The sequence below is a fragment of the Microcaecilia unicolor genome, chromosome 9 (genome assembly GCF_901765095.1).
Source record: "Microcaecilia unicolor chromosome 9, aMicUni1.1, whole genome shotgun sequence".
Classification (NCBI taxonomy): Eukaryota; Metazoa; Chordata; class Amphibia; order Gymnophiona; family Siphonopidae; genus Microcaecilia; species Microcaecilia unicolor.
In genome coordinates this window covers 36,237,973-36,263,173 of record NC_044039.1, presented here as the reverse complement: position 1 = coordinate 36,263,173, position 25,201 = coordinate 36,237,973, and the positions used below count along the sequence as shown (strand labels likewise).

The 25,201-nt window shown below is 45.2% G+C and overlaps 1 protein-coding gene across 4 annotated transcripts in view; it reads right to left on the bottom strand.

Annotated features, from left to right (window-relative positions):
• The window catches only part of TBXAS1 (thromboxane A synthase 1), a 417,384-nt gene that overhangs the window by 329,436 nt on the left and 62,747 nt on the right, over positions 1-25,201 (bottom strand). For all 4 annotated transcript variants that reach the window (XM_030213914.1, XM_030213915.1, XM_030213913.1 and 1 more), the window contains one exon: positions 22,069-22,199. In XM_030213914.1, the coding sequence (XP_030069774.1) occupies positions 22,069-22,139 (71 nt within the window). In that variant the 5' untranslated portion in view covers positions 22,140-22,199. The remainder of the gene's footprint in view (positions 1-22,068; positions 22,200-25,201) is intronic.

Here is a 25,201-nt window from a genome sequence, read left to right as displayed (position 1 = left end):
AAGGGGAGAGGAGGGTTGCTGGATGGAGGGAAGGGGAGAGGAGGGTTGCTGGACATGGATGGAAGAGAGGGAAGGGAGAGAGAAGAAATGCTGGACATGGATGGAGGGTATGGAAGAATGAGGAAGGAGAGGAGATGAGATGAGGGAAAAGGAAGAGAGGAGAAAAACTGCACATGGATGAAGAAAATAGGCAGAAGCTGAGGACCAGAAATGAAGAAGAAAGGAGGAAAGGAAAGAAATGGAAAGGAAGCCCTGGAAACGGAGTTAAGAGGACAGATAGCAGCAGAATCGGATACTGGGCCAGCATGATCAGAAAAACAGTCACCAGACAACAAAGGTAGAAAAAAATCATTTTATTTTCATTATAGTGTTTGGAATATGTCCACTTTGAGAATCAGGTGCTCAACATTAAAAGTTTATATTTATTTACTTATTTATGGCATTTTATCCCACATTAAACATGAATTAAATTGGAACCTGGGATCATTTAATTTTTTTTTCCTGGAGACAGTAATGCATTGCCCCCCCCCCCCCAGGCTCTCTCCCCGGCTATAGCCAGCTCTGCAATTTTGAGGGGAGGTGGACGGGGGGGGGGGGGGGGGCGCAGAGGTGGACCGGGGACAGAGCCTGTTGTTAAACATTTACCAGCACACCACTGTCTAGTGCCCACCCATCCAACCTGTTGGCCCACCCAAAAATTGACTTCTGGCTACGCCACTGGTTGAGAGTCCCCAAAGTATTGATGTAGTACTGAGCCCATGTATCTGTGTGGGGAGGCTCAGTGTGAAGACCTATGAAAGTATAAAGTATTAAGCTAGAAGAAGTGTGCCCAGGGGCTGGAATAAAGAGTTGCCTGAGAAATATGCAGTTGGTGAGACCTGTTTAATTTGCTTAGTGGGAACCAGGTCACCCTGAGCTAGAAGGGGAAGCACACTAATTTGCATATGATCTGCATATTGAGAACCAGGTCACCCTGAGTGAGAAGGGGGATATCACAATACCTAACATTCTATTTGCTTTCTTAGCTGCAGCAGCACACTGAGCAATGTATCATCAATGCCAATATCCCTTTCTTAACGTGGAACCCTGCATTACGTAGCTATAATTCGGGTTCCTCTTTCCCACATGCATCACTTTGCACTTGCTCACATTAAACTTCATCTGCCATTTAGACGCCCAGTCTCGTAAGGTCCTCTGGTAATTTTTCACAATTCTCTCGCGATTTAATAACTTTGTGTCGTCAGCAAATTTAATTACCTCACTAGTTACTCCCATCTCTAGATCATTATAAATATGTTAAAAAGCAGCAGTCCCAGCACAGACCCCTGGGGAACCGCACTATCTATCCTTTTCCATTGAGAATATTGATCATTTAACCCTACTCTCTGTTTTCTATCTTTTAACCAGTTTTTAATCCACAATAGGACACTACCTCCTATCCCATGACTCTCCATTCTTAAGTTCTTATAGTGTGTTAAGCACTATAGGTGAAACCTTTGCCTTGGATTCCCTCAATTAAACTTTTACCTTCGTAGACACCTACCCCACCCATGATTTTGATAAACAAGACAGTTATAAACACTTCAAAACCACCTCTTTTAAAACGATCTTGCAGAAATGCATAATGGTGTAAAAGAATAAGTTCATGGTTCTTTCAGTCTACGTGACTTTTAGGACCCATTGTATTGCCTCTCCCCAGAAACTGCTGCCCTAGGCGATAGCCTAACCTGTCTAATGGTTAAACTGGCCCTGGGTTTCAATGTGAAGGGGCTTTCTACAAAGTGGACTCTTAGTTATTCAGATCTGGACCAAATCTACAAAGAACTGATTTCACACATACATAGGCCACCAAAGCCTCTCGCTTGGTATCAACGTTTAGAAGATATCAATATGGAACAGATCTGAATCTGTAACCTTGAGATATATTCTTGCACCAGCCCTCTGTGCCTTCCTTCTTAGTTGCCTCACTCATCTCTTAACTAGACACAAAAAGGACCTGAATTAGAAGGAACTTGAAACTTGTGAGAATTTCAGCTTTTGTGGACAAGGTACAAGTGTGTGTTATCTTTACTCCACCTTCACAGGTACTTAAACTCCGTACTTTACCATCATTTTGGGTAGTTCTGCATAAGTGCATTGTCTCTGACTGTTTTACTGCTGCCAATATTTCTAATAAACCAGCTTTTCTGTTTTTCTTGTAATATCTGAGCCTTGTGTCCTATTCTTTCAGTGTTATCTTGAATTAAGAATTTGGTTCTGTAAGAGGGAGGTTGTGACCCATCCATTCCAGAGTGCTAAATTTCTATTTTCTGTCATCTTTTTACCTTCCCTCATTGCCCGCTGTCTACCTAGGGCCGTGTAATTGTGATTAGTCCCTATACTAACAGAATCTGGGGGTTAGTGCGCAAAAGCTATAGGGGGAGATTCTGTCTATAGCGCCTGAAAAAATCCACGTGGAATAAAATTACACCTAGGTGTATTCTCTAAAGTATGCCTATATTTTGTAGAATAAGCTTAAATTTCCACACGGTATATAGAATATGCCGAGCACCTCTCAATGCGACCAAATTTAGACATGGTCATTTACGCCAAGTAAAACCTGGTGAAAATGCTAGTGCCTAAATTACATGCGGGGCAGGTATATTCTATAACTATGTGCTTAGTTTTTCAGAATGCCCATGATACACCCATTTCCCTGCCCATAGCCATCCTCCGTTTTGGTTGTGCGCATTAGAATTTAGGCACAGTGAGTTACAGAATACACTTAGAGGGGCATAATCGAACGAAAACGTCTATCTCCATGGGCGTTTATCTCCGAGAACGGGTCCGCGAAGGGGCGGACCGAACCGTATTTTCGAAAAAAATAGACATCCATGTTTTATTCGACAATTTGTGAGCTGGGCGTTTTTGTTTTTCAGCGATAATGGAAAATGAAAGCGCCCAGCTCAAAAACGAATAAATCAAAGGCATTTGTTCGTGGGAGGGGCCAGGAGTCGTAGTGCACTGGTCCCCCTCACATGCCAGGACACCAACCGGGCACCCTAGGGGGCACTTTTACAAAAAAAAAAAAAAAAAGGTAAAAGAGCTCCCAGGTGCATAGCACCCTTCCCTTGTGTGTTGAGCCCCCCAAATCCCCCTCAAAACCCACTGCCCACAAGTCTACACCATTATTATAGCCCTAAGGGGTGAAGGGGGCACCTACATGTGGGTACAGTGGGTTTGGGGGGGTTGGACGACTAATAAGCATTAAGCAGCACAATTGTAACAGGTAGGGGGGATGGGCCTGGGTCCACCTGCCTGAAGTCCACTGTACCCCCTAACAACTGCTCCAGGGACCTGCATACTGCTGCCAGGGAGGTGGGTATGACATTTGATGGTGAAAATAAAAAGTTGTGAAACATCATTTTTTTTTGTGGTGGGAGGGGGTTAGTGACCACTGGGGGAGTCAGGGGAGGTCATCCCCGATTCCCTCCGATGGTCATCTGGTCATTTAGAGCACTTTTTTGGGACCTGTTCATATGAAAAAAGGGTCCAACAAAAGTGTCCTAAATTTTTGCTAAAAACGCCTTTATTTTTTCGATTATTGCCCTAACGCGTACATCTCTCCTCGGCCGATAACCACGCCCCAGTTCCACCTTCGCCACACCTCTGACACGCCCCCATCAACTTTGTCCGCATCCGCGATGGAGTGCAGTTGAAAACGTCCAAAATCGGCTTTCGATTATACCGATTTATTCGTTTTTGTGAGATAAACGTCTATCTCCCAATTTGGGTCAAAATCTAGGCGTTTTTCTCTTTCGATTATAAGGTGGTTAGCGAGTTACGCACGTAAATTCTAATTATTGCCAATTAGTGCTCATAATTGCTTGTTAACATCCAATTAACAGTGCTGATTAGTTAGTTAACTAATTAAGTATCATGCCTTGGTTTTCAGTGCGGCATGCTGGGCGCGCTATATAGAATCCGGGGGATATTATGTAAATGCAAGCGGACACACACATGGGAGGAGCTTTGCAGGTTAGGAATGTGCCCAGCAATTATGCACTAAGTTTCTAGAATACTGTCAGTTACACGTGACATTTAATCATGGGCATTTACAATAGCCACTGACATGGTTTAAGTGTCTGCACCTAAATACTGATGATAAATGCCAACTTATGCTAATGTTCTATGTATGTAATTGCCAATATAGAAGTCATGCTTAGCATGCAGCATCCTTACACCTAATTTCAGCAACCTTTTCAGGATTACCTCCCATATTGTGATAAGTAAGAGGGTGTCCTATACGGTGTAGGCCACTAGAGGGCGCTAGTAGCAGCAGAAGTGGAGGGTGCTAGGACCAGGGGGAGCCCTGGGATGTCCACAGGTGTGGGAGGTTATGGGCTGGGTCCTGTGTAGCTAATTAACCACTTTATACCCCACCTGAGTCGTGAAAGGAAGAGAAGTGAGCTAGCAGCAGGAGAAGAGAGAGCCCCTGGAAGATACTGGCTGACCCTATGGACTTGTGGAGGACTGTGTGTCCAAAGGAGAAAAGACTGTGTGTCCAGAACTGTGTGTTCAAAGAAGGGACTGTGTGTCCAAAGAAGAAAAGACTGTGTGTCCAGAACTGTGGGTTCAAAGAGGGGACTGTGTGTCCAAAGTACTGAGAGAGGCAGGCTGCAAAGCCTGGGGTTGAGAGTCCCCAAAGTATTGGTGTAGTACTCAGCCCATGTATCTGTGTGGGGAGGCTCAGTGTGAAGACCTATGAAAGTATAAAGTATTAAGCTAGAAGAAGTGTGCCCAGGTCCTGGAATAAAGAGTTGCCCTGAGAAATATGCAGTTGGTGAGACCTGTTTAATTTGCTGAGTGGGAACCAGGTCACCCTGAGCGAGAAGGGGCTGCACACTAATTTGCATATAATCTGCATATTGAGAACCAGGTCACCCTGAGTGAGAAGGGGGCTATCACAATATGTATATATACTTTTCAGTTGAGGGTACTATTAAAAGTTCAAAATTTGATCATGTAAGTCCTCCCTTCTACGATCTTCACTGGTTTCCAGTGCGTGAGAGAATCATTTTAAAGATATTATGTTTTGCTTTTAAACTTTTTAAAGGGTTGACCCCCAGAAGAGATCCTGTCATTAGTCTGCTTTCTCTCTGGCGAAGTTTCACCTTCAGCATGTTGCTCTTCCCTTCCTTCAAACCGATTTGCTTCAAAAAGCTATTGGAGCAATCCTTCTCTTACCAGGTCGCTCGGTCTTGGACTCTCTTTCTGTGTCTAGTCATCAGTTTCATTCTTATATCACATTTCACCAAAATTTGAAGACATATTTATTTCTTAAAAGGATTATCTATACCTTGAAATCTTTTTTCTTCCGCGATTGTTTTATTTTGTAAACTACTTCGGGATCAAATTTTTTTGGGAACAGGTGATATATAAATGCAGTGACTAACTGAAATAGTGTTCAGGCCCTTTAAATAGGAAGTTATGCTGTCTGGTTCAAGAGATTAGAGCATGCTAATTAGGAACATTTGTGTGTTTGGTTTGGTCCGTCACGATTCCTGTTTTAAAATCTAGAACAGCATTTGCAGTGCGTTTCATCCTTTCACAATGGAGAGAATTCTGCTTTCAGTGTGCTCTTCATTTTCAATCATCTAGGCCGGCCAAGTGATGAGAGACAAATTTGTTGTTTTTCTTCTGTCTTTCACAGCACTGGCCTGCGAGACATTTTAGAGAACAAAACAGACATGGAAATCATGATCCCAGGTCTGACAACCCCATAAAATTATGCAAAAGGTGAATTTTTCAGCAATTCCAAATGTTCAGGCAGGTCCTTTCTGACATTAGCGATGAGTAATCCTCAGCTGGACTGCAGCTGTCACCCTAAAACATACTTTGTTTTTTTAATCCCTGGCAATTTTGCTTTTTTTTTTTGCATATAGTGAGACAGAAAAGCAATTCAAAGATCTATATTATTTTAATGTGAAATATTAAAAAGATGAGATGTTAAATACGGAGACCTTGCAGGAACAGCCAAATGCTGTAGCTCGGGGGTGGGGGGGGGGGGGGGAAGAGGGGGAATTGATTGTGATTGCAATTTGAAAACGTACAGTCAGCATTTATTCTTCTGGTCCTTCACCCAGGAACAATTTAGCAGAGTGGGAGGTAATATCTACTGCACCCCTGGTATCTATTATTTATCCGCTAGATACAGAAATGACAATGTAATGTAATGTAACATAATGCAATGCAATTTATTCATTTGATACTCCGCTTTTCAGACGGCATTAAGCGGTTTACAATAAAAACAATCCTGCCGTTACATCAATAACAATTTATACTTACACACATCAAGCTAACAATTAAAACAGGTTAGAACAATTTAAAACTCTCTACAGAATAATCTGTATAATAAATCCTTACTTCCCGCAAAGTCACCACACTAGCGGTGAAAACAACAGAGAAGAACAGCAAAGTTCTGTTTCAGCTTATAAATCCCGAGTAGGTTCTTTAGTCTTCTGTAATCCTCTTCTGAGGCCCTAATGGGACTCCCCCCCCCCCCCCCCCTTTACTTCTTATCTTCAAGGTCCCAGGCTGGGTACCGCAAACTCTTCCAACCAAATACTGCAAAACATCCTCACAGAAAGAGTTCTCCTTGATAAAGTTCAATAATCAGCATTTCAGGTAAGAAATGGCAGTATCAGTACCTCTGGACTCTCAGGGGCCCTTTTACTACTAAAACTACTACTATTATTATTAAACATTTCTATAGCGCTACTAGACTTACGCAGCACTGTACAAATTAACATGAAAAGACAGTCCCTGCTCCACAGAGCTTACAATCTAAATTGGACAGACGAACAGACAGCTAGGGGTGGGGAAATTGCAGTGGTAGGGGTGATAAGTGAGGGTGTTGAGTAAGAGAGTCATGGTTAGGAGTCGAAAGCAGTAGCAAAGAGGTGGGCTTTAAGCCTAGACTTGAAGACAGCCAGAGACTGAGCCTGACGTACTGGCCTAGGCGCCTACGCACGCCAAATTGGAGTTACCGCATGGCCCTTGCGGTAATTTCAATTTTGGTGCGCCTCCGCTACGCACGCCTGCAAAATATTTTTTATTTCCTGGCGCGCAGCAGCTATGCGCATCAAGTGGCATTTGACACGCGTAGACCATTACCGCCCGCTATCTTACCGCTAGGTCAATGACTTATGGTAAGGTCTCAGACCCAAAATGGACGCGCAGCAATTTTCATTTTGCCGCACGTCCGTTTTTGGCAAAAAAAAAAAAAGGCATTTTTTGTAGGTGCGCTAAAAAATAATTCTGTGCACACCCAAAACACGTGTCTACACTACCGCAGGCCATTTTTCAGCGCACCTTAGTAAAAGGACCCCTCAAATAGGAATTTTAGGAAAACCCAAAAATCACTTCACAACCCTCTCTCTTTTTTTTTCTTTTTTTCCTATGGGAGAGAACACTCCAGCGCTTTACACAAGCACTCCTGCCTAAGTGCTTGGGATACACTGGGGAGATGGGTCACTCTCCAAGAAGCTTGGGTAAGAGAAGGGCGACAAAGATGATACAGGGGATGGGACAGCTTCCCTATCAGGATAGGCTGAAGAGGCTGGGGCTCTTCAGCTTGGAGAAAAGGCGGCTGAGGGGAGATATGATAGAGGTCTATAAAATAATGAGTGGAATGGAACGGGTCGATGTGGACCGTCTGTTTACGCTTTCCCAAAATACTAGGACAAGGGGGCATGCGATGAAGCTGCAGTGTGGTAAATTTAAAACGAATCGAAGGAAATTTTTCTTCACTCAACGCGTAGTTAAACTCTGGAATTCGCTGCCGGAAAAGGTGGTTAAGGCAGTTAACTTAGCAGACTTCAAAAAAGGGTTGGACGGCTTCCTGGAGGAAAAAGCCAGAGAATGTTATTGAATGGACGAGGGAATACAGTATTTCTAGGATGGGCGGGACAAATTGCTTGTTCTTTTGGCCGCTGTCGGTGACAGGGTGCTGAGCTCGATGGACCCTTGGTCTGTTCCAGCATGGCGATACTTATGTACTTAAGGAGGAAATGGAACCACTCAGGACTCTAGAGGAGAAGAAAAGGTAGATGACAGCCAAAAGCAGATAAAGATGTCACAGGAGAGCTATGTCGTCATATCAATAAACTGATTCCAAAAATGTGGCTCCTAAGATATCCTTATCTCCTTTTAGCCGTCTCTGCCTTTTCTTCTCCTACGTGGCAGGGCTGCCGAGAGACAGAGTCAGACTTGTGGCAAGGCCGCCACAGACCCCTGCCCCCCCCTTACCTTCCTGCGTCTGCTCCTTCCTCAGTCTATCGCTCTTCTGCTCCTGTGTGCCGGGACCCGGGTTATCACATTAACACAATCACCCAGGTCCTGACACACAAGAGCAGGAGAGAGATAAACCCCAGCACTGGGCTCCGGGCCCTCCTTGGAGACAGGGCCCAGGGATTTTTGCCCCCTTCCGCCCCCCTCTCAGTGGCCCTGCTACGTGCTACAGCATAGTTCTAGTGTTCATCTGTGTTTTTATTGTCCTAAGGACACTTAGGACTCTGCCAATGATGCCAATATCTCGTAGCCTAGCATTTTTAGCTTGCAGTAAAAATCAGCTGGCGGTAAACACTGAGACGTCCATAGGAATATAATCAAATTTGTGATGACATTGGGAAAATCTACTACATTAGCATTTAACTTTCAAAGTCTACAGCATCTGCCTCTTTCTGTAAGACTAAATCCTCAGTATGGAGCACTGCACCTTTTTAATATTTTACATTAAAATAAAAAATGATTGAATAAGCACCAGGCCCAATAAGAAAAAAAAAAGCTCAGCTCCTAAATGTATCCTATTTTCAGCCAAACTTATATGAATATAAGTCTTCAGTTGAAAATTCATCTTAATTTAGGAGCTTAAATATTATGCTCATACATTTAGGCCTTCCACGCCCGATACTCAAAAGGATTTAACCAGGCCCAGTTAAACTTCCCCGAGCTGACCATCTAGCAATATTCTGCGGTACTTAAGTGGGTAGAGCCACTGAAAATTGCCTGTGATCACCACAGCACTGTCCAGTTGGTGTGGTGCTGGAGGCGAGCTTGGACAGAGCCGGCACTTAACCGGTTAACAGTGATATTCAGTCTGCTAACTGGTGAAGTAAGTTTATAAAGCTCGGGGCCCTGTTTACCAAGCTTCACTAAGGGCCTGTTAGCGTTTTTAGCGTGTGCTAAATGCTAAAAACACCCATATATTCCTATGGGTGCCTCTAGTGTATAGCATGTGCTAATTTTAGGGTGTGCTAAAAATGCTAGCGCGTCTTAGGGAACAGGGCACTAGGACAGTAAAAAAGGTTGTCCTAACTTTATCCACCAACCTAAACAGGCACTGGTCTGAATATCTGTGATAACGGACAACCACTTTAGTTAACAATTACGCTCTTTATTGCGATTCTTTGGCAGTGCATCCTGCTGTAGATTTTGCTACTGCTTTACATAGATTTGTGAATCTACTGAACCTATAGGCAGCACTGTGATATATCTTCAGACTCCTGATGCAGGCCAATAGGTCGAAACACAGCCCATGTCGAGTCTAGTTTGGTCTACTTTAAAGAAGTTTTGTGGCACTTTCAGTGTACTGAGTGCAATTTGTGTCACCTCCGTTGAATACTTGGCCCACCATTCATTTGCCTAGATTTATGAACCTGGTGCTGAAAATCAGCACTAAGCTCCTACCTTTATTTCCCGGCCCTAAATCTGCCACCTACTTATTATGTGCCTAAATTTAGGACTTTAGTGAAATTTTGAATATACAATTATGCACTCAGCCCTAGTACATTTGTAAAGAGGTCAACTTATGAGCATAACTCTGAAAATTAGGAGCATCAATCCTTTGACTATTAGGCCTATCACATCCTTACCATTATCCAGGTTGATCTGGATCTCATTGATCACAGTGCTGTCTCAGTGCTGTGACTAGATCAAAAACTGGATTGTTTGGATGAAGGATTTTACTTTTGTCAAGAAAGTAATGCAGCTGAAGGAGAGTTAAGCAGTAGCTTACTGGTTAAAGCACTGGGCTTGACATCAAAGGGTGGCTGGTTGAAATTCCACTGCTGCTCCTTGTGATCTTCGGCAAGTCATTTAGGGGGTCTCTTACTGAAGCTTAGCACAAGTTATCCACAGCAGGGCCCTTAGGAACCTCTGTTCTTCTCTCAAGTTTTCTAGGGACCTCAAAATTCCATTTTTGCCACCATTTATGAGGCCCTCGTACACCGGTCACCTGAATACATTCCTGTTTGCTTCTGTAGAGCATAATGGCTCTTCTAGGTTCTTTGTGTTCATTAATCCTTGAGGCTTTTCTGGTCTCCAAAGCTGCCACCGAGATCTGCAGCCTACTCATTGTTTATAACAGATCACTGCTTCTTCTGGGTGGACCTAGCAGTTGAAGTGGTCTGGCACTTCCTCCAGTCCCTCTGGCATACTTAAATCCTACCTTTCTAAACCTTCATGTCTTTCCAGCACTCTGAAAGTTAACCGTATTCCTTCTTGGAACACTAACCTACTTCTGCCAATTCTTCCTCTCTTTTCATGGGCATGTTGGCTTGGATGACACTCTGTCTTTCCCTTTTCCTAAGCCTTGCATCAAGTGCATCATTTTCAACTCTCTTTTCCCCTGTTGAAGGGGGGGGGGGGGGGGGCAAATTAACCAATCAGAAATAGGAAAAAAACAAAGGACACCACTTTTTGCATTTTATCGAGTGTCTTTTAATTTTTTCTACTTTTGGTAGGTTTCTCCTTTGTTTGCCTGTTTGGTTTCATATTTGATATGTTTAATAAATTAAGGAGATGTTGCTCCTGCAGGAGTTTTGCTGTATGAGTCATGTATTTGACATACTGCCTTTCTGTCACACAACCAAGCAGTTTACATACTCTACACATGTACTTTCGCTATCACTAATGGGCTGATAATCTTAGGGGCCCTTTTACTAAGCTGCGCAATGACTAGCGTGTGGGTTTCACATGCGCTGAGGCCACTTTTAGCACAGCTGTAAAATGGACACATTTCCTATTTCCCCCATTGATGGCTACGTGCTAATTTCCCCAATTAGAGCTTGGTCATTAGCACAGGAGCTCTTACCAACACCTATTTTCTAGGTGGTAAGGGCTTCCCGCACTAATTATGCGTTAATCGGTTGGTGCAGACCAATGTAGCTGCACTAACTGATTAGCGCTGGGCATACCTACTCTCCACCTCCAAACATACCCCCAGTGCTACAAAATAAAAGTATTTTTAGCACGTAGGAAGCACACGCCAATCTGAAAACTAACATGGGCACTGAGCGTGCCCCCACACTAGTGGATTTTAACCTGCAGTAAGCACACATTAGTACTTACCACAGCTTAGTAAAAGGGTCCCTAAGTTTTGTACCGTGGGCAATGGAGAACTATGCAATTTGTCCAGAGTCAGAAGGAGATGCAGTGGAAATCAAACCCAGTTCCCCTGGCTCTCAGCTCTCTGCTCTAACATAGTAACATAGTAGTTGACGGCAGAAAAAGACCTGCACGGTCCATCCAGTCAGATAACTCATATGTGCTACTTTTTGTGTATACCCTACTTTGATTTGTACCTGTGCTCTTCAGGGCACAGACCGTATAAGTCTGCCCAGCACTCTCCCCGCCTCCCAACCACCAGCCCCGCCTCCCAACCACCGGCTCTGGCACAGACCGTATAAATCTGCCCAGCACTATCCCTGCCTCCCACCACTGGCTCTGGCACAGACTGTATAAGTCTGCCCAGCACTATCCCTGCCTCCCACCACCGGCTCTGGCACAGACCGTATAAATCTGCCCAGCACTATCCCTGCCTCCCACCACCGGCTCTGGCACAGACCGTATAAGTCTGCCCAGCACTATCCCTGCCTCCCAACCACCAGTCCCGCTTCCCACCACCGGCTCTGGCACAGACCATATAAGCCTGCCCAGCACTATCCCCGCCTCCCAACCACCAGCCCCCCCTCCCGATCTTGACTAAGCTCCTGAGGATCCATTCCTTCGGCACAGGATTCCTTTATGCTTATCCCACGCATGTTTGAATTCCGTTACCGTTTTCATTTCCATCACCTCCCGCTACTCATTTGTTTCCTAGTTATAGGAATGATACAATAAACCGTGCATTAAAACTGTGTACTAAGCTGTAGTGTTCAGCAATACTAGTGGCAATTTCCTAACGCACAGGCGAAAAAAAGGTAGTTTTACTCCCAATTCAGTTAACTGATGTGGTGCAAATTAGGCCTCATTAAAATATATTCCACACCGCTGTGGTAACCTGTCACAGTTTTCTGCATCAGGCAGAATTTCTCCCTTTCCATCAATACAAGAGTTAATCCCCATTCACGTACAACATGCATAATTTTATACTTTATTTATCTATTAGGATTTATTTACCACCTTTTTTGAAGGAATTTACTCTTTATTCAGTAATGGTGGGAGTTGGCTCATGAACTGAGAGGGAAGTTGAAAGGAAAAAAAAAAAAAAAAAGAGACTCCCCATCCCTTGAAAGAAGCTCTATCTGGTCAACCTACTCCTCACTGGCCTCCCAGTTAGCCATCTATCCCCCCCTTCAGTCCATTCAGAACTCGGCTGCACATCTTCCGCCTGGACCGATATACTCATATCACCCCTCTCCTCAAGTCACTTCACTGGCTTCCAATCAGGTACCGCATACAGTTCAAGCTTCTCCTACTAACCTACAAATGCACTCGATCTGCAGCCCCTCCCTCCCTCTCTTCCCTCATCTCCCCTTATGTTCCTACCCGTAACCTCCGCTCTCAAGACAAATCCCTCCTCTCAGTACCCTTCTCCACCACTGCCAACTCCAGGATCCGCCCTTTCTGCCTCGCCTCACCCCATGCTTGGAATAAACCTCCTGAGCCCGTACGCCAGGCCCCCTCCCTGCCCATCTTCAAATCCTTGCTCAAAGCCCAATGTCGCCTTCGGCACCTAACCACTATACCTCTATTCAGGAAATCTAGACTGCCCCAACTTGACATTTCGTCCTTTAGATTGTAAGCTCCTTCGAGTAGGGACTGTCCTTCTTTGTTAAACTGTACAGCGCTGCGTAACCCTAGTAGCGCTCTAGTAGTAGTAGTAGTAGTATACTAGACCTATGAACCCAAAATCCAGGCAGCCCTAACCATTAGGCACCTGATACTAAGGTTGCAAACTGGTTCCAGGTTTGCCCGTCAGGGTTGATACAGTCCTAGGTATACCCCATTGCATATAGGGGTAAACCTAGGATTGGATCCCTGCATGCATTGGGAAAACCCAGGACTGGATCAACCTTGTTGGGTAAATCTGGATCCAATTGGCAACCCTACCTAGTATAGGAAAATCCTCAACCACAGAGCCCCACCCCACCCCGAAAAAAAGCTGCAATACCTCTGTTGTTCAATAATGCTTACCCGTTCTCAACAAAATGTCCTGTAGCATCCACTACCTCTGCAGCTATTTTGGAAAATGGCAGCATCTGATCCCTTTCAGTACACTGGAAAATATCATTAGGGGGTCAGCCTGCTAAATAAGGAAGCACTACTTTATCCGGCAGGCTAATCCCTAGCAGTACATTTTAAAATACAATACGGGGCCAAATGTCACCATTTTCCACAATGGAGACACTGGAGGCAGGTGAAGAACTTGGCATAACTCCTGCTTCCCAACCTTTGATGGTTTGGAGATGCAAGGAAGGGGGTGGGGGGAAGGGGTTTGGGGCATACTTGGGCCACCAGAGACTTTTTTTCTAAGCAAAATTATTTAAAGTGTGATCTGAGGTAGAAAGTCTGACAGCCTCTCCCCCCCAAGGGAAAACCTAGTATCTGGCAAAAATTGTTCAAAATGAGTTTGAGCTGGTTTGTAGATGTTTGGTTTTGTCTCTTGCAGTGATACACATAAGTTGGTCCAAAACAGTTCAGCTCTTTTAAACTCAGATAGCGTGCTGCTCGGCTTAATAAAATTTCTGAATATGCATTTAAAGAGGAACAAAAGAATAGCCATACTGGGTCAGACCAATGGTCCATCTAGCCCGGTATCGTGCTTCCAACAGTGGCCAATCCAGGTCACAAGTACCTGGCAGAAACCCAAATAGTAGCAACATTCCATATTCCAGTTCCATGTAGAATCTCAAATAGTAGCAACATTCCATGCTACCAATCCCAGGGCAAGCAGTGGCTTTCCCATGTCTGTCTCAATAGCAGACTATGGACATTTCCTCCACAAACTTACTTGTCCAATCTATTTTTAAACTCAGATATGCTAACCACTTACCACATCCTCTGGCAACATGTTCCAGAGCTTAACTATTCATCGAGTGAAAAAATATTTTCTCCTATTTGTTTTCCTAATAATTCCTAGAACCTTATCTGCTATTTTGGCCACTGCTGCACACTGGGCAGAAGATTTCAGTGTTTTCTCTACAATGACACCTAGATATTTTTCTTGGGTGCCAGTGGCGATCCTAGCCTGCATGACATCTGGGGCGGATCGCCGATGCGGCCCCCCCCCCAGCAAAATGACACCTCCCCCCCCCCCCGGCGAAATGACACCCCCCCCGGGTGCACGCCGCTGGGGGGGGGGGGGTGCCACGGCGCGCGCCTGTCAGCTGAGTTCGCTGACTTCGCTAACTTTGCTGCAGCTCCCTCTGCCCCGGCCGGAACAGGAAGTAACCTGTTCCGGGGCAGAGGGAGCTGCAGTGAAGTTAGCGAAGTTAGCGAACTCAGCTGACAGGCGTGCGCCACAGCACCCCCCAGTGGCGTGCACCTGGGGCGGACCGCACCCCCCCCCCCCTTGGTACGCCACTGTTGGGTGCTGAATCCCAAGGTGTACCCTAGTATTAGGTAACTACGATTTGGATTCTTCTTCCCAATGTGCACCACTTTGTATTTGTCCACATTAAAATTCATCTGCCATTTGGATGCCCAGTCTTCCAATTTCCTAAAGTCTTCCTGCAGGTTTTCACAATCCGCATGCGTTTTAACAACTTTGAAAGTTTTGTTATCTGCAAATTTAATCATCTCACTTGCTGTTCCGATTTCCAGATCATTAATAAATATATTAAATAGCACCAATTTTCTCCAGAGTCTCTCATGAGGAACGTTGTGAAAAGGATACACATCATCAACTGGCTTGCCTTTATCGACATGTTTATTCACGCCTTCAAAGAAATGAAGCCAATTGGTGAGGCGAGACTTCCCTTGGCTGAATCCATGCCGACTCTGTACCATTAAACCATGTTTGTCTATGTGTTCCATAACTTTATTCTTTATAATAGTTTCCACTATTTATTTTGCTCAGCACTGAAGTCAGGCTTACCAGTCTGAAATTTCCCAGATCACCCCTGGAAACCCCCTTAAAAATCAGGGTTACATTGGCCACCCTCTAATCTTCAGGTACACACATTTGTTAACAACTACTAGGTTTTGCCTTGGGGGTCAGAACTGCTACACTTTGCCCCCAGTAAGCCTTTACCTCTTGATCTAGAAAGTCAAAGACTGTAGTAAGATTCATTGCTAAGGGTTAAATTAAAAGCAGCAGCAAGTGCAGTATTTTTTACACTGGGTGCAACTGCCTGTCCTTTTGCTTTGAATTCGGACTGCACTGTCCTTCTGTGCATAGGAGCCAACTTTTCAAAATGATTGGGGGTGCTTAATTTTTTTTTTTTTTTTACAGGTGGTGCATTTCTCCCCCTCCCCTCGCCCTCTCCTCAGAGTTCCAGGCCCCCCCTCCTCTCCTCAGAGTTCCAGGCCTCCCTCCCTCCCTCTCCTCAGAGTTCCAGACTCCCCCATCCCTCCCTCCGACTCGAATTCCAGCCCGACCTCTTCTCCCACTCCCACAACAGTCCTTCGCCTGCCCCTCGCCTTCCTGCATGCCGCCCATAACTTAAAAGTCATCTTACCGGGGTCCCGGCGGCAGCAGGAGTGAAAGGCGAGCATGAGCAGGTTGTAAGCTCTTTGAGCAGGGACTTTCTTCTATGTTTGTGCAGCGCTGCGTATGCCTTGTAGCGCTATAGAAATGCTAAATAGTAGTAGTAGTAGTAGTAGCACTTCAGCCTGCCTTCCCTTCTCGTTGCTCTCAGCTCTGCCTCTGGTCCCGCCCTCATTTCGTGTTTCCGCAAGGGGGTGCTCGAGACCCACAGCACCCACGGAGTTGGCGCCAATGCTTCTGTGCAGTGGTTTTACCTCAGATTTTTTCCATGATGAAATCCTTACTACATCACGTAGTAATAGTAGCATGGAGAAAATCTTGAATATACCTATTCTTCCAAACTCCAGACCTGACTAGCCATTAAGTTGCCTAAACATCATTTTCTAAAAGGATTTGAAAATATGTAATCACAATGGTAACAGTTCTTCAGGGAGCAAAACAATCAGTTTCAGTTCAGTCTTAGTTACAACACACAAGGGAAATGAACTTTAAAATTAATGAGATCGGTTCATTAGCAGTCTTTCAAAACAGTCTCTGAAATGTTTAAACTAACCACTCTGCATATGTTGCCATTTTAAGGAACATCAAATACAGCAGAATCCTGCTGAGTTTAAAACATTCCTTGGCTCTTCTGACCTTCGTGAGGAAATATTTAAATATTTTGGTATCCAGAATTGTAGAGAATATGGAATAAAGTACTATATGTCACGACAACCTCCACAATGACACTGCGTACAACCCCCAAACACAGTGACAGAAAAACCTGCAGGTCGGCATGTGTCCCAGTGCTTTTTGTGAAACAAAGTCAAATATGTTTGGATGGGGTTTGGAAACGAGCATGTACACACATTCTGAAATGCTGTCACGCTCTGGGCAATGCAAAGCTTTGGAGTATACTTAGCTTTGGACAAGAGGAAGCTACCATTTCAGTGTTCCACAATGTGGTGATGCTGCCTACGCCTTTCGGAAACAAGCAGTGTGGCAACCAGGGGCATAGTCAGACCTCGAAGCGGGGGGTGGGGGGGCCAGAGCCAAAGTGGGGGGGGGCCACATTTTGACTCAACTCCCCGCCGCTCCTCCCCCCCACCGCAACGCTACATATCTTGGCTGGCGGGGGTCCCCAACCCCCGCCAGCTGAAGCATTTCTCCAGCGCTGCTCTCCTTACATTGCCTGCCCTTCTTCCCCTCATGTTGCGCATGCTTGGTTTTAATACCGAACTTGCGTATTCTAGTCGCCACTTAAATCTTTACCACGTGGATTTTTAGGTGCCATATATAGAATATGGCCCATAATTACAGAATAACAGTGCTCTGTGAGTAAATTTAGGCGTGGGCATTTGCACCATGTTTTCATTGGTACAAATGGCTGAACCTAAATTTACATGCAACTCCCCACTTACGTGTGTATTCTATAAATCGTGCTGAACTTTAGGTGCGGCTTATAGAATACAGTTTAAGTGGGTATCGTTCAGCACCGGTTTTATAGGCGCCACACACAGAATCTAGCCCCATATGTATGGAAGAATACTTTTGCATGCACAAATTGATTGTACACATGTTAATTCGTAGGAATACACGTCCCAGCCATTTGCCCACAATTTAGTATAGTTTAGTACAGCTAACAAACTCTTTATTCTACACTTACTATACTGCTTTAGTTGGATACACAGAACAAAGCAGTTTACATACTAATGAAAAAAAACAAACAAACCCTCACAAGAACAACTAATTATTACCTGAATTGGTTATTACTCTATTTACCATTAACCTTCTCTTTGCTTCATGTACAATTTCTCATTCATAATAGAGTTTCTAGATGTTTAAACATCAATAGTTATCCCAGTACGTCTATGATACTGTATTGTATAATTGGGTTCTTACAAAAAAAAAATTACTTTCTTAATTTCTTTGTTATGTATCCTATCAGGGCCGGCGGAACCCGGTAAGCGTGGTAAGCATGGCAGGGGGGCGCCAACCTCTGGAGGGCACCACAAGCCATGCTCACCGCCGCCCAGGCGGTTCACCTGCAGGCAGGTCTCGGATCCCACCTGACCGCCCTCAGCTCCACCGACAGCTCTCCTTTCATTCCTGCCACCCTGGGGGGGGTTTAAATCTTTTATTTTACCTCAACTCGCAGCGGCACCAGTAAAAGCAGCAGGCTCCGGCTCGCCTCTATCCTTCCTTTCCCTCTCAGTGTCCTGCCCTCCTCTGATGTAATTTCCTCTTTCCGCGAGGGCGGGAAACAGAGGGAAGGGAAGGCAAGCCAGAGCCTAATGCTTTCACCGGTGCCGCTGCAACTTGAGGTAAAATAAAAGATTTAAACCTGCAGGGCGGCAGGAATGAAAAGGGGGATGTCGGGGGAGAAGAGGGCGGGCAGGTGGGGCTGGGGTAAGTAACTGGACATGGATGGGAGGAGAAGATAGGGGTAAAGGAGACTCGCTGGACATGAATGGGAGGGAAGGGCAGAGGAGAAATCACTGGACATGGAGGGGAGGGGAGAGAGGAGAATTGCTGGCCATGGATGGATGGAGAGGGCAGGGGAGCGAGGAGAATTGCTTGATATGGATGGATGGAGGAGAGGGCAGGAGAGGAGAGTTGCTGGACATGGATGGAGGGGAGAGAGGAGAGTTGTTGGACGTGGATGGATGGAGGGGAGGGCAGAGAGGAGAGTTGCTGGACATCAATGGAGGGGAGGGCAGGAGAAATTCTGGACATGGATGGAGGGAAGGGAAGACAGGAAGGAGATACACATGGAGGGGAAGGGAGAGAGGAGAAATGCTGGACATGGATGGAGTGGAGGACAGAGAAGAGAGGAGAAATGTTGGACAGGGATGGAGGGGGAAAGACAGAGGAAGGAGATGTGCACGGATGGAGGGGAAGGGAGAAAGAAGAAATGCTGGACATGGATGGAGGGGAAGGGAGAAAGAAGACATGTTGGACATGGATGGAGGAGAAAGAAAACAGAGGAAGTAGATGCATATGGATGGAGGGGAGGGGTGACAGGAGAAATGCTGGACATGGATGGAAGGAAGAGAAAACAGAGGAGACATTATGGACATGGATGTAGGGGAGGGAAGACAGAGGAAGGAGATGCACATGGATGGCGGGAAGGGGAGAGAGGAGAAATGCTGGCCATGGATGGAGGGGAGGGAAGCAGCTCTATGGCACACTGGTTGAAAAATGTTGTCATAGAGCTTTTCCCCTTACAGCTTGTCATACAAATATAGTTTCAAATACTAGTGTCACTTCAGTAACAGCAACACAAAATCCCTCTACTGCCAGATACTGTGAAATAACAAAACTCAGCATATATGCTACTCAGAAATTAGTAGCAAACAATACCTATGGACAGCAGACCTGCAACACTTCCAGTTGCAGGCGCTATATTGGTGGTTAGTGGGGAAACCAACAAATACCGGATTTTCTGAATCTCTGCTCTTCCCAGCTTACAGGCACAGATAGTTGTTATGAAAAGCACAGGCTTGCTGTCTATGCCAAATTTTGGGTGACACACCTCTTGAGGACATAGCAGTGTGACCTGACACACTGGTTGAGAACTAGTGCCTTAGGATCTTTCCTTTCTCTATGTCAACAACAAATTGTAGGTGTTATCTTTTGACAAGCTTTCAAGAGTTATCCTCTCTTCATCAGTTCTATTAACTGTAGACTTAGGTGAGAAAAGGTCACATTAAACTATAATTCTGGGTTGTTAAAAATGTCAATGTAGAACAGGAGAAGGGGAGTCCAAAGCACAAGAAACCAAGCCAAGTGAAAAAAAGACAGTGGGCCTCCAAGGGTGAGTTGGCATTTAAAGTTTGTTAAAAGGACCTAACATGGGCCATATTTCAGCAAAGCACCTGCATCAGGGGTCTATTAAAAAGCCAACAACACAACAAAATTATGACATTTTCAGAAATATAAATGTTATGAAATTAAAAACAAAAAATAACATACAAATGTGGACATTCAAATTTAGACATGGACCGATATATTCATATCTTGACAAAATAAATAGACCAGAAAAGATAGCAGACATAAATAATGTCAATAAATTTTATTTAATTTAAAAGTTTTATACTTCTGAAAATGTTATAATTTTGTTATATTGTTGTTTAAAAATGTCCATATCTAAAAGGGCTGTAGTCTTACATTTTTGTAAGTCAACTATCAACAAAAGGAAAGCTATTTTAGAAGTCAAATTCAGACCTATTTTATTTTCTAAATGCAAAGGGCTCTAAAAGACCCCTGTTAACCAAAATCCTTCTTAGGCATTGTCCTTCAATGCTTTAAGATCACCTGCCCTCCAGAAACCACTTGTATAAACCAGAAACATAGACTTCAGATCAGGGGTGGACTGACAGTGATCTGGGCCCCCGGGCACTGAGGGTTGTCTGGGTCCCCCGCCCGGCCGCTACCCAACACCCCCTCTACTGCCACGCTGCTGCCCCCCTACTGCCACAGCCGACACCCCCACTGCCCCGGTCCTACCTGAAGGGCCCTGGTGGTCTGGTGGTCTCTGCAGAGGGGGAGCATGTTCTTATCTGCCCACTGCACTGCTGCTATTCCCCCGCCTGCCGGCATCACCGTCTTTTCAAAATGGCGGCCGAGACTTCCTGCGGTAGTCTTGCGGGTCTCGACAGTCTCACGAGATTTCCACAGGGAGTCTCAGCCGCCATTTTTAAAGTGCGGCGGTGGCGGACAAGGGGAACAGTGGCAGCACAACAGGCAGGAAAAAACACGTTCCCCCTCACACAGGCCACTAGATCACCAGCGGCACGCTTTTAAAGGTAGGACCGGGGAGAGCTGTAGTGTCAAGTGAGAATCCGGGCAGAGCCTCTGGGCCCTCAGGCACTGCCCGGTTGCCCGAATAGTCAGTCTGCCCCTGCTTTAGATTCACATTCAGGCAAACAAAAATATATAAGTATACGGCACGTCTAAACATCTGTGAGTAAACTCTAGTTTAGAATCACCATAGAACAGATAACTGTTACATTTCAAATACATGGCAATGTAATGGTGAGCAGGAACAGTGGATGGGTGGAAATGTTTTGTCTGTTACTCTTGCCAATAAAAACAGTATTAAAAAAAAAAAAAGAATCACCATAGACAGGACTGGTCTTAGCAATTGCGGGGCCTTGTGCAGATCAGTTAGGTGGGGCCCCCTACCCCAGCTAGCACCACCCAGTGGCGTACCAAGGGGGGGGCGGTGGGGGCGGTCTGCCCCGGGTGCACGTGCTGGGGGGTGCCGCGGCTCGCGCCTGGCTCCGAGTTCGCTATCTTCGCTCGTTCGCTGCAGCTCCTTCTGCCCCAGAACAGGTTACTTCCTGTTCCGGGACAGAGGGAGCTGCAGCGAACGAGCGAAGTTAGCAAACTTTTCGGAGCCGACTTGCGCACGCCGCGGCACCCCCCCCAGCGGCGTGCACCCGGGGGGGTGTCATTTTGCTGGGGGGGGGCGCATCAGCGATCCGCCCCGGGTGCCATCCAGGCTAGGAACGCCACTGGCACCACCCCTCATTGGCAAGATGCATTTTAAACATTTTTTTAAAATTTCAAATAAAGATAAATCAAGCAAAACTTGTGCAGAAAAACTAATTCAAATATGCACAATGCTATCATAGGAAACCTTGGGGTTTAAAAAGCAAAAGCATGTGCATGTAAGGACTACATAAATTAATTAAAACAAATCCACTTAATATGTAATACTTGGTAGCAATAATGAAATAGTAATTGAATACTCACATGGCTGCCTGAGCCAATAGTCTCGGCAGCCATTTTTAAAGAGCGATGCAGCAACAAGGCATCAGCGCCGGCAGCGGGCAGGAAAGACTGGGGATCTTTCCTGCCCTGAAGACTCCACCACACCACCAGGGCGTCCTCAGGTATGTGCCGGGAGGGCACCCTGCAGCTTGAGGGAAGAGAGGCAAGGAGTCAGATCGTGGCAGTGGTGGGGAGCAGAAGGGAGCTCCTCGGGGCCCCTAAAGGCGTGGGGCCCTATGTGAATGCTCCTCTCACCCCTGCTTAAGACCAGCCCTGACCATAGAACTCAAGCAAATTATTCCACCTAATAGACAAACGTCAATTATGATTCCACTCACCAAGCCAGAAGTGTTACGAAGACCACAAGCAGAGCAACGGTCATCAGGCTGGCACTTGCTTCTAGCTCCATTTCTCTTCAATGTATGATGACAGTCTTGAGGTTGTCTTTCTCAGGAGAGATGCCGTTAATCTGAAGTACAGAGAAAGCGAGTACAGTATTTTGCCATGTGAACCCGATCTGTCTTATAGAGTTCTTAAAAAAAAAAAAAACAGAGACTTTCAGAGCCTGAGTGAGTGGGTGAAAGCCTGAAAGGGAAGGGAAGAGCAGGCGGCAGTGTGAGGTGAGACTGTGCTCCGATCACTGGGATAATGCAGCAGGGCTTCTGACAATAAACAAATATTTGCATAGCTGTTGTCTGAAACCTCCAGGATTCTGGACTCAGAGGTCTGCACCAGGAAACAAACACATGTGTCAGCAAAGTTTAGGAAAAGATCAAAAGGAAACAGGGATGACTGGTGACACAGCTCAATTTCCTCAATAACATCTCCAGTTCTGTTTTGTTATGACAGACATGTGGGGTAAGTCAGTATATCTAGAAAAATATTTCCTCAAACAGTCTTGAAGATCTTTTTCCCCAAAGATGTCCGATGTCCAGACTAAAAAAATATATACAGTATACATAAATGAACAAGGTTTACAGACCAAGGTTAGCGTATGCTAAAAACGCTAGCGCCCCTTTGTAAACAGGGCCCCAAATGTGGACAAATATTCTCATCAAAATCTGCTTGGGGTAGCCTGAAAATAGAGAATGATACAGAGACGGGGACCCGCAGTAAACGCGGGGACGGGGACAGAGCTCACGAGGACGGGGACAAACTTTGTCCCCGTGTCACTCTCTACTCTGAAGCCTGTTAATGAACTGGACTCTTATTTATGTTTGAGTGATGTAGACAACGATATTTTGAATTTTTTGGAAAAACAAGCAAACATGCTGGCCACAACTGGCAAAATTTGCATGGGGGATCCTTTACATTTCTGCTACCAGCACATCTTCTGAGAAGACATCTTCTATTGCAGGAAGAACTGTGGAAGACAGGAGAGCTAGACCGAATTCTTTTGGGGCATGGGATAAAGGGGGGTGTAGATATGTTGGACAGGCAGTGGCCCTGGGGCGCGGACACTGCCCTTTTCACAATGTCAGTTAGCTTGGAGCATCCCGCAAAAATACTTTTACTCCTTCCTACAGCTCCAACATTTCTTTGCATCTTTGAAAAGACCAGATGGTACCTTTGCCACTTTCACCACTTTGGATACTATCTTCATGCAAGTGTCCGCTAACCAAAACTCACCATCCATGTGGAATACGGTGGTTTGTGGAAGCGTTGTTTAGAACGGCTACTTGCTACACCTCCTACTATTGTGTCTGTTTCATAAGTCCTGGACACAGGATGGGGGGGGGGGGATAGATGGGTGAGGGGGGTTGGATTTTAGGTTGGGGGGGGCTCGGTTCCTTTTGTTTCTTTGTTACTATAAAATACAAGTGGATTGCTTAACAGGACTTTGCGGACACAGTCAATTATACCCATTGTAATGCCTTACTGCTTTCTATGCTTTTCCTTCCTATATTGATGGTTATGCATTGTAACCCTGTTTTTGCACTACTTGTCAATAAAAAGATTTTCAAACAAAATCATAACAGTGCTTCATAGGGCATATTTCTCCCCCACTAGGGCATACAGAATGGGTTGTATTTTGTACCCCTGGGCACTTTAACAGGGTGGATTAGGATTCCTTGGGGTAGTAGAAGTCAGCTATTGTTGGGGTTGGAAGGGTAGAGGGTGGTGGTGAGGAGGGTTATTATAGTTGCTCGTTGTTATTATTGTTTTCTATTTGTGATTTATAAGCAACAGTTGCACAGCATATTGTTCCTTATTATACTTTAATAAAAGGATTTAAATATAAAATCATAAGTGTTTGAGGCTTCTGCAGATGAGGACGGAGCCCACGGGGATGGGACGGAGACAAGGAAAGAACCTGAGGGGGCGGGGACAAAGACAGGGTCTGCGGGGACGGGATGGGGATGGAGACAGAACCCGATGGGATGGGGGTGGGGACGGAGACAGAACCCACGGGGATGGAGACAAACTTTGTTCCCGTGTCATTCTCTACTTGAAACACAGCCTAACTAGGGGAGGGAATCTCACAAGTATCAGATCTGGAAATTATGGAGCAAGGGTATCAAATCACCCCTGTTTCTCCTTTCCACTTCTATCTCTTTTGTGCCGCGTCCCCCCCCCAAGTGATTTAAACGTCCAGAAACCAGTTCTGGTTGTTTAAATTGCTTTGAATATTGACTCCTATGAGAATACAGTCAGCTGTGTTCAGATATAAAACTGGTTTAACAATCAGAACACTTTCTGCAAGAGTGGATACCATGGGACATATTTGAAAGAGATTCTGTGCAAGTAAATGCGTACTTACCCACAGAAAAGGGCCCTTTGAAAACTGTTCCCCTCAATGGGAAAAGTACACAGGCTGCCCCATAGTGTGCATATTTTTATGGTGGGGAAAGGGACAGGCCTGAGGGTGGAGCTGGCTGAGCAAGGAATGCAAGGGGAAGTTTACTTTTATCTTCCTGTGCACATTTCCCAGTGGAGCATTTGCACAGAAGTATTCTCAGTCCCCACTAGACCATCACTTTTAAAAAGGGAATTTCAAAAAAGTGTTTCCCTTTGAAAATTAACTTTCATGCCATGTCTCTCATAGGTCTGCAAGCCCTGCAGGAAGGCTGGAAATTAGCCTCTTCAGCAGCAAAATAATTTCTCAACATTAACACGTTTGGTGGCACGAGGTTTAATACTATATAGCGCAGTGGTTCCCAAACCTGGTCCTGGAGGCGCCCCAGCCAGTCAGGTTTTCAAGATATCCAAAATGAATATTCATGAGATTCATTTGCATGCAGTGAAGGCAGTGCATGCAAATCTCTCTCATGAATATTAATTGTGGATATCCTGAAAAAAACTGACTGGCTAAGGTGCCTCCAGGACCAGGTTTGGGAATTTAGCGAGATTTTAAGAACAGAGAATGAGAGAAGATGAAAAATACTGAAATAATTATAGCACATACTTTCCAAACTATAGTCTATGAGATTCTGAAAAAAATATGGATCGGAGGAAGACAAGATAGCATAG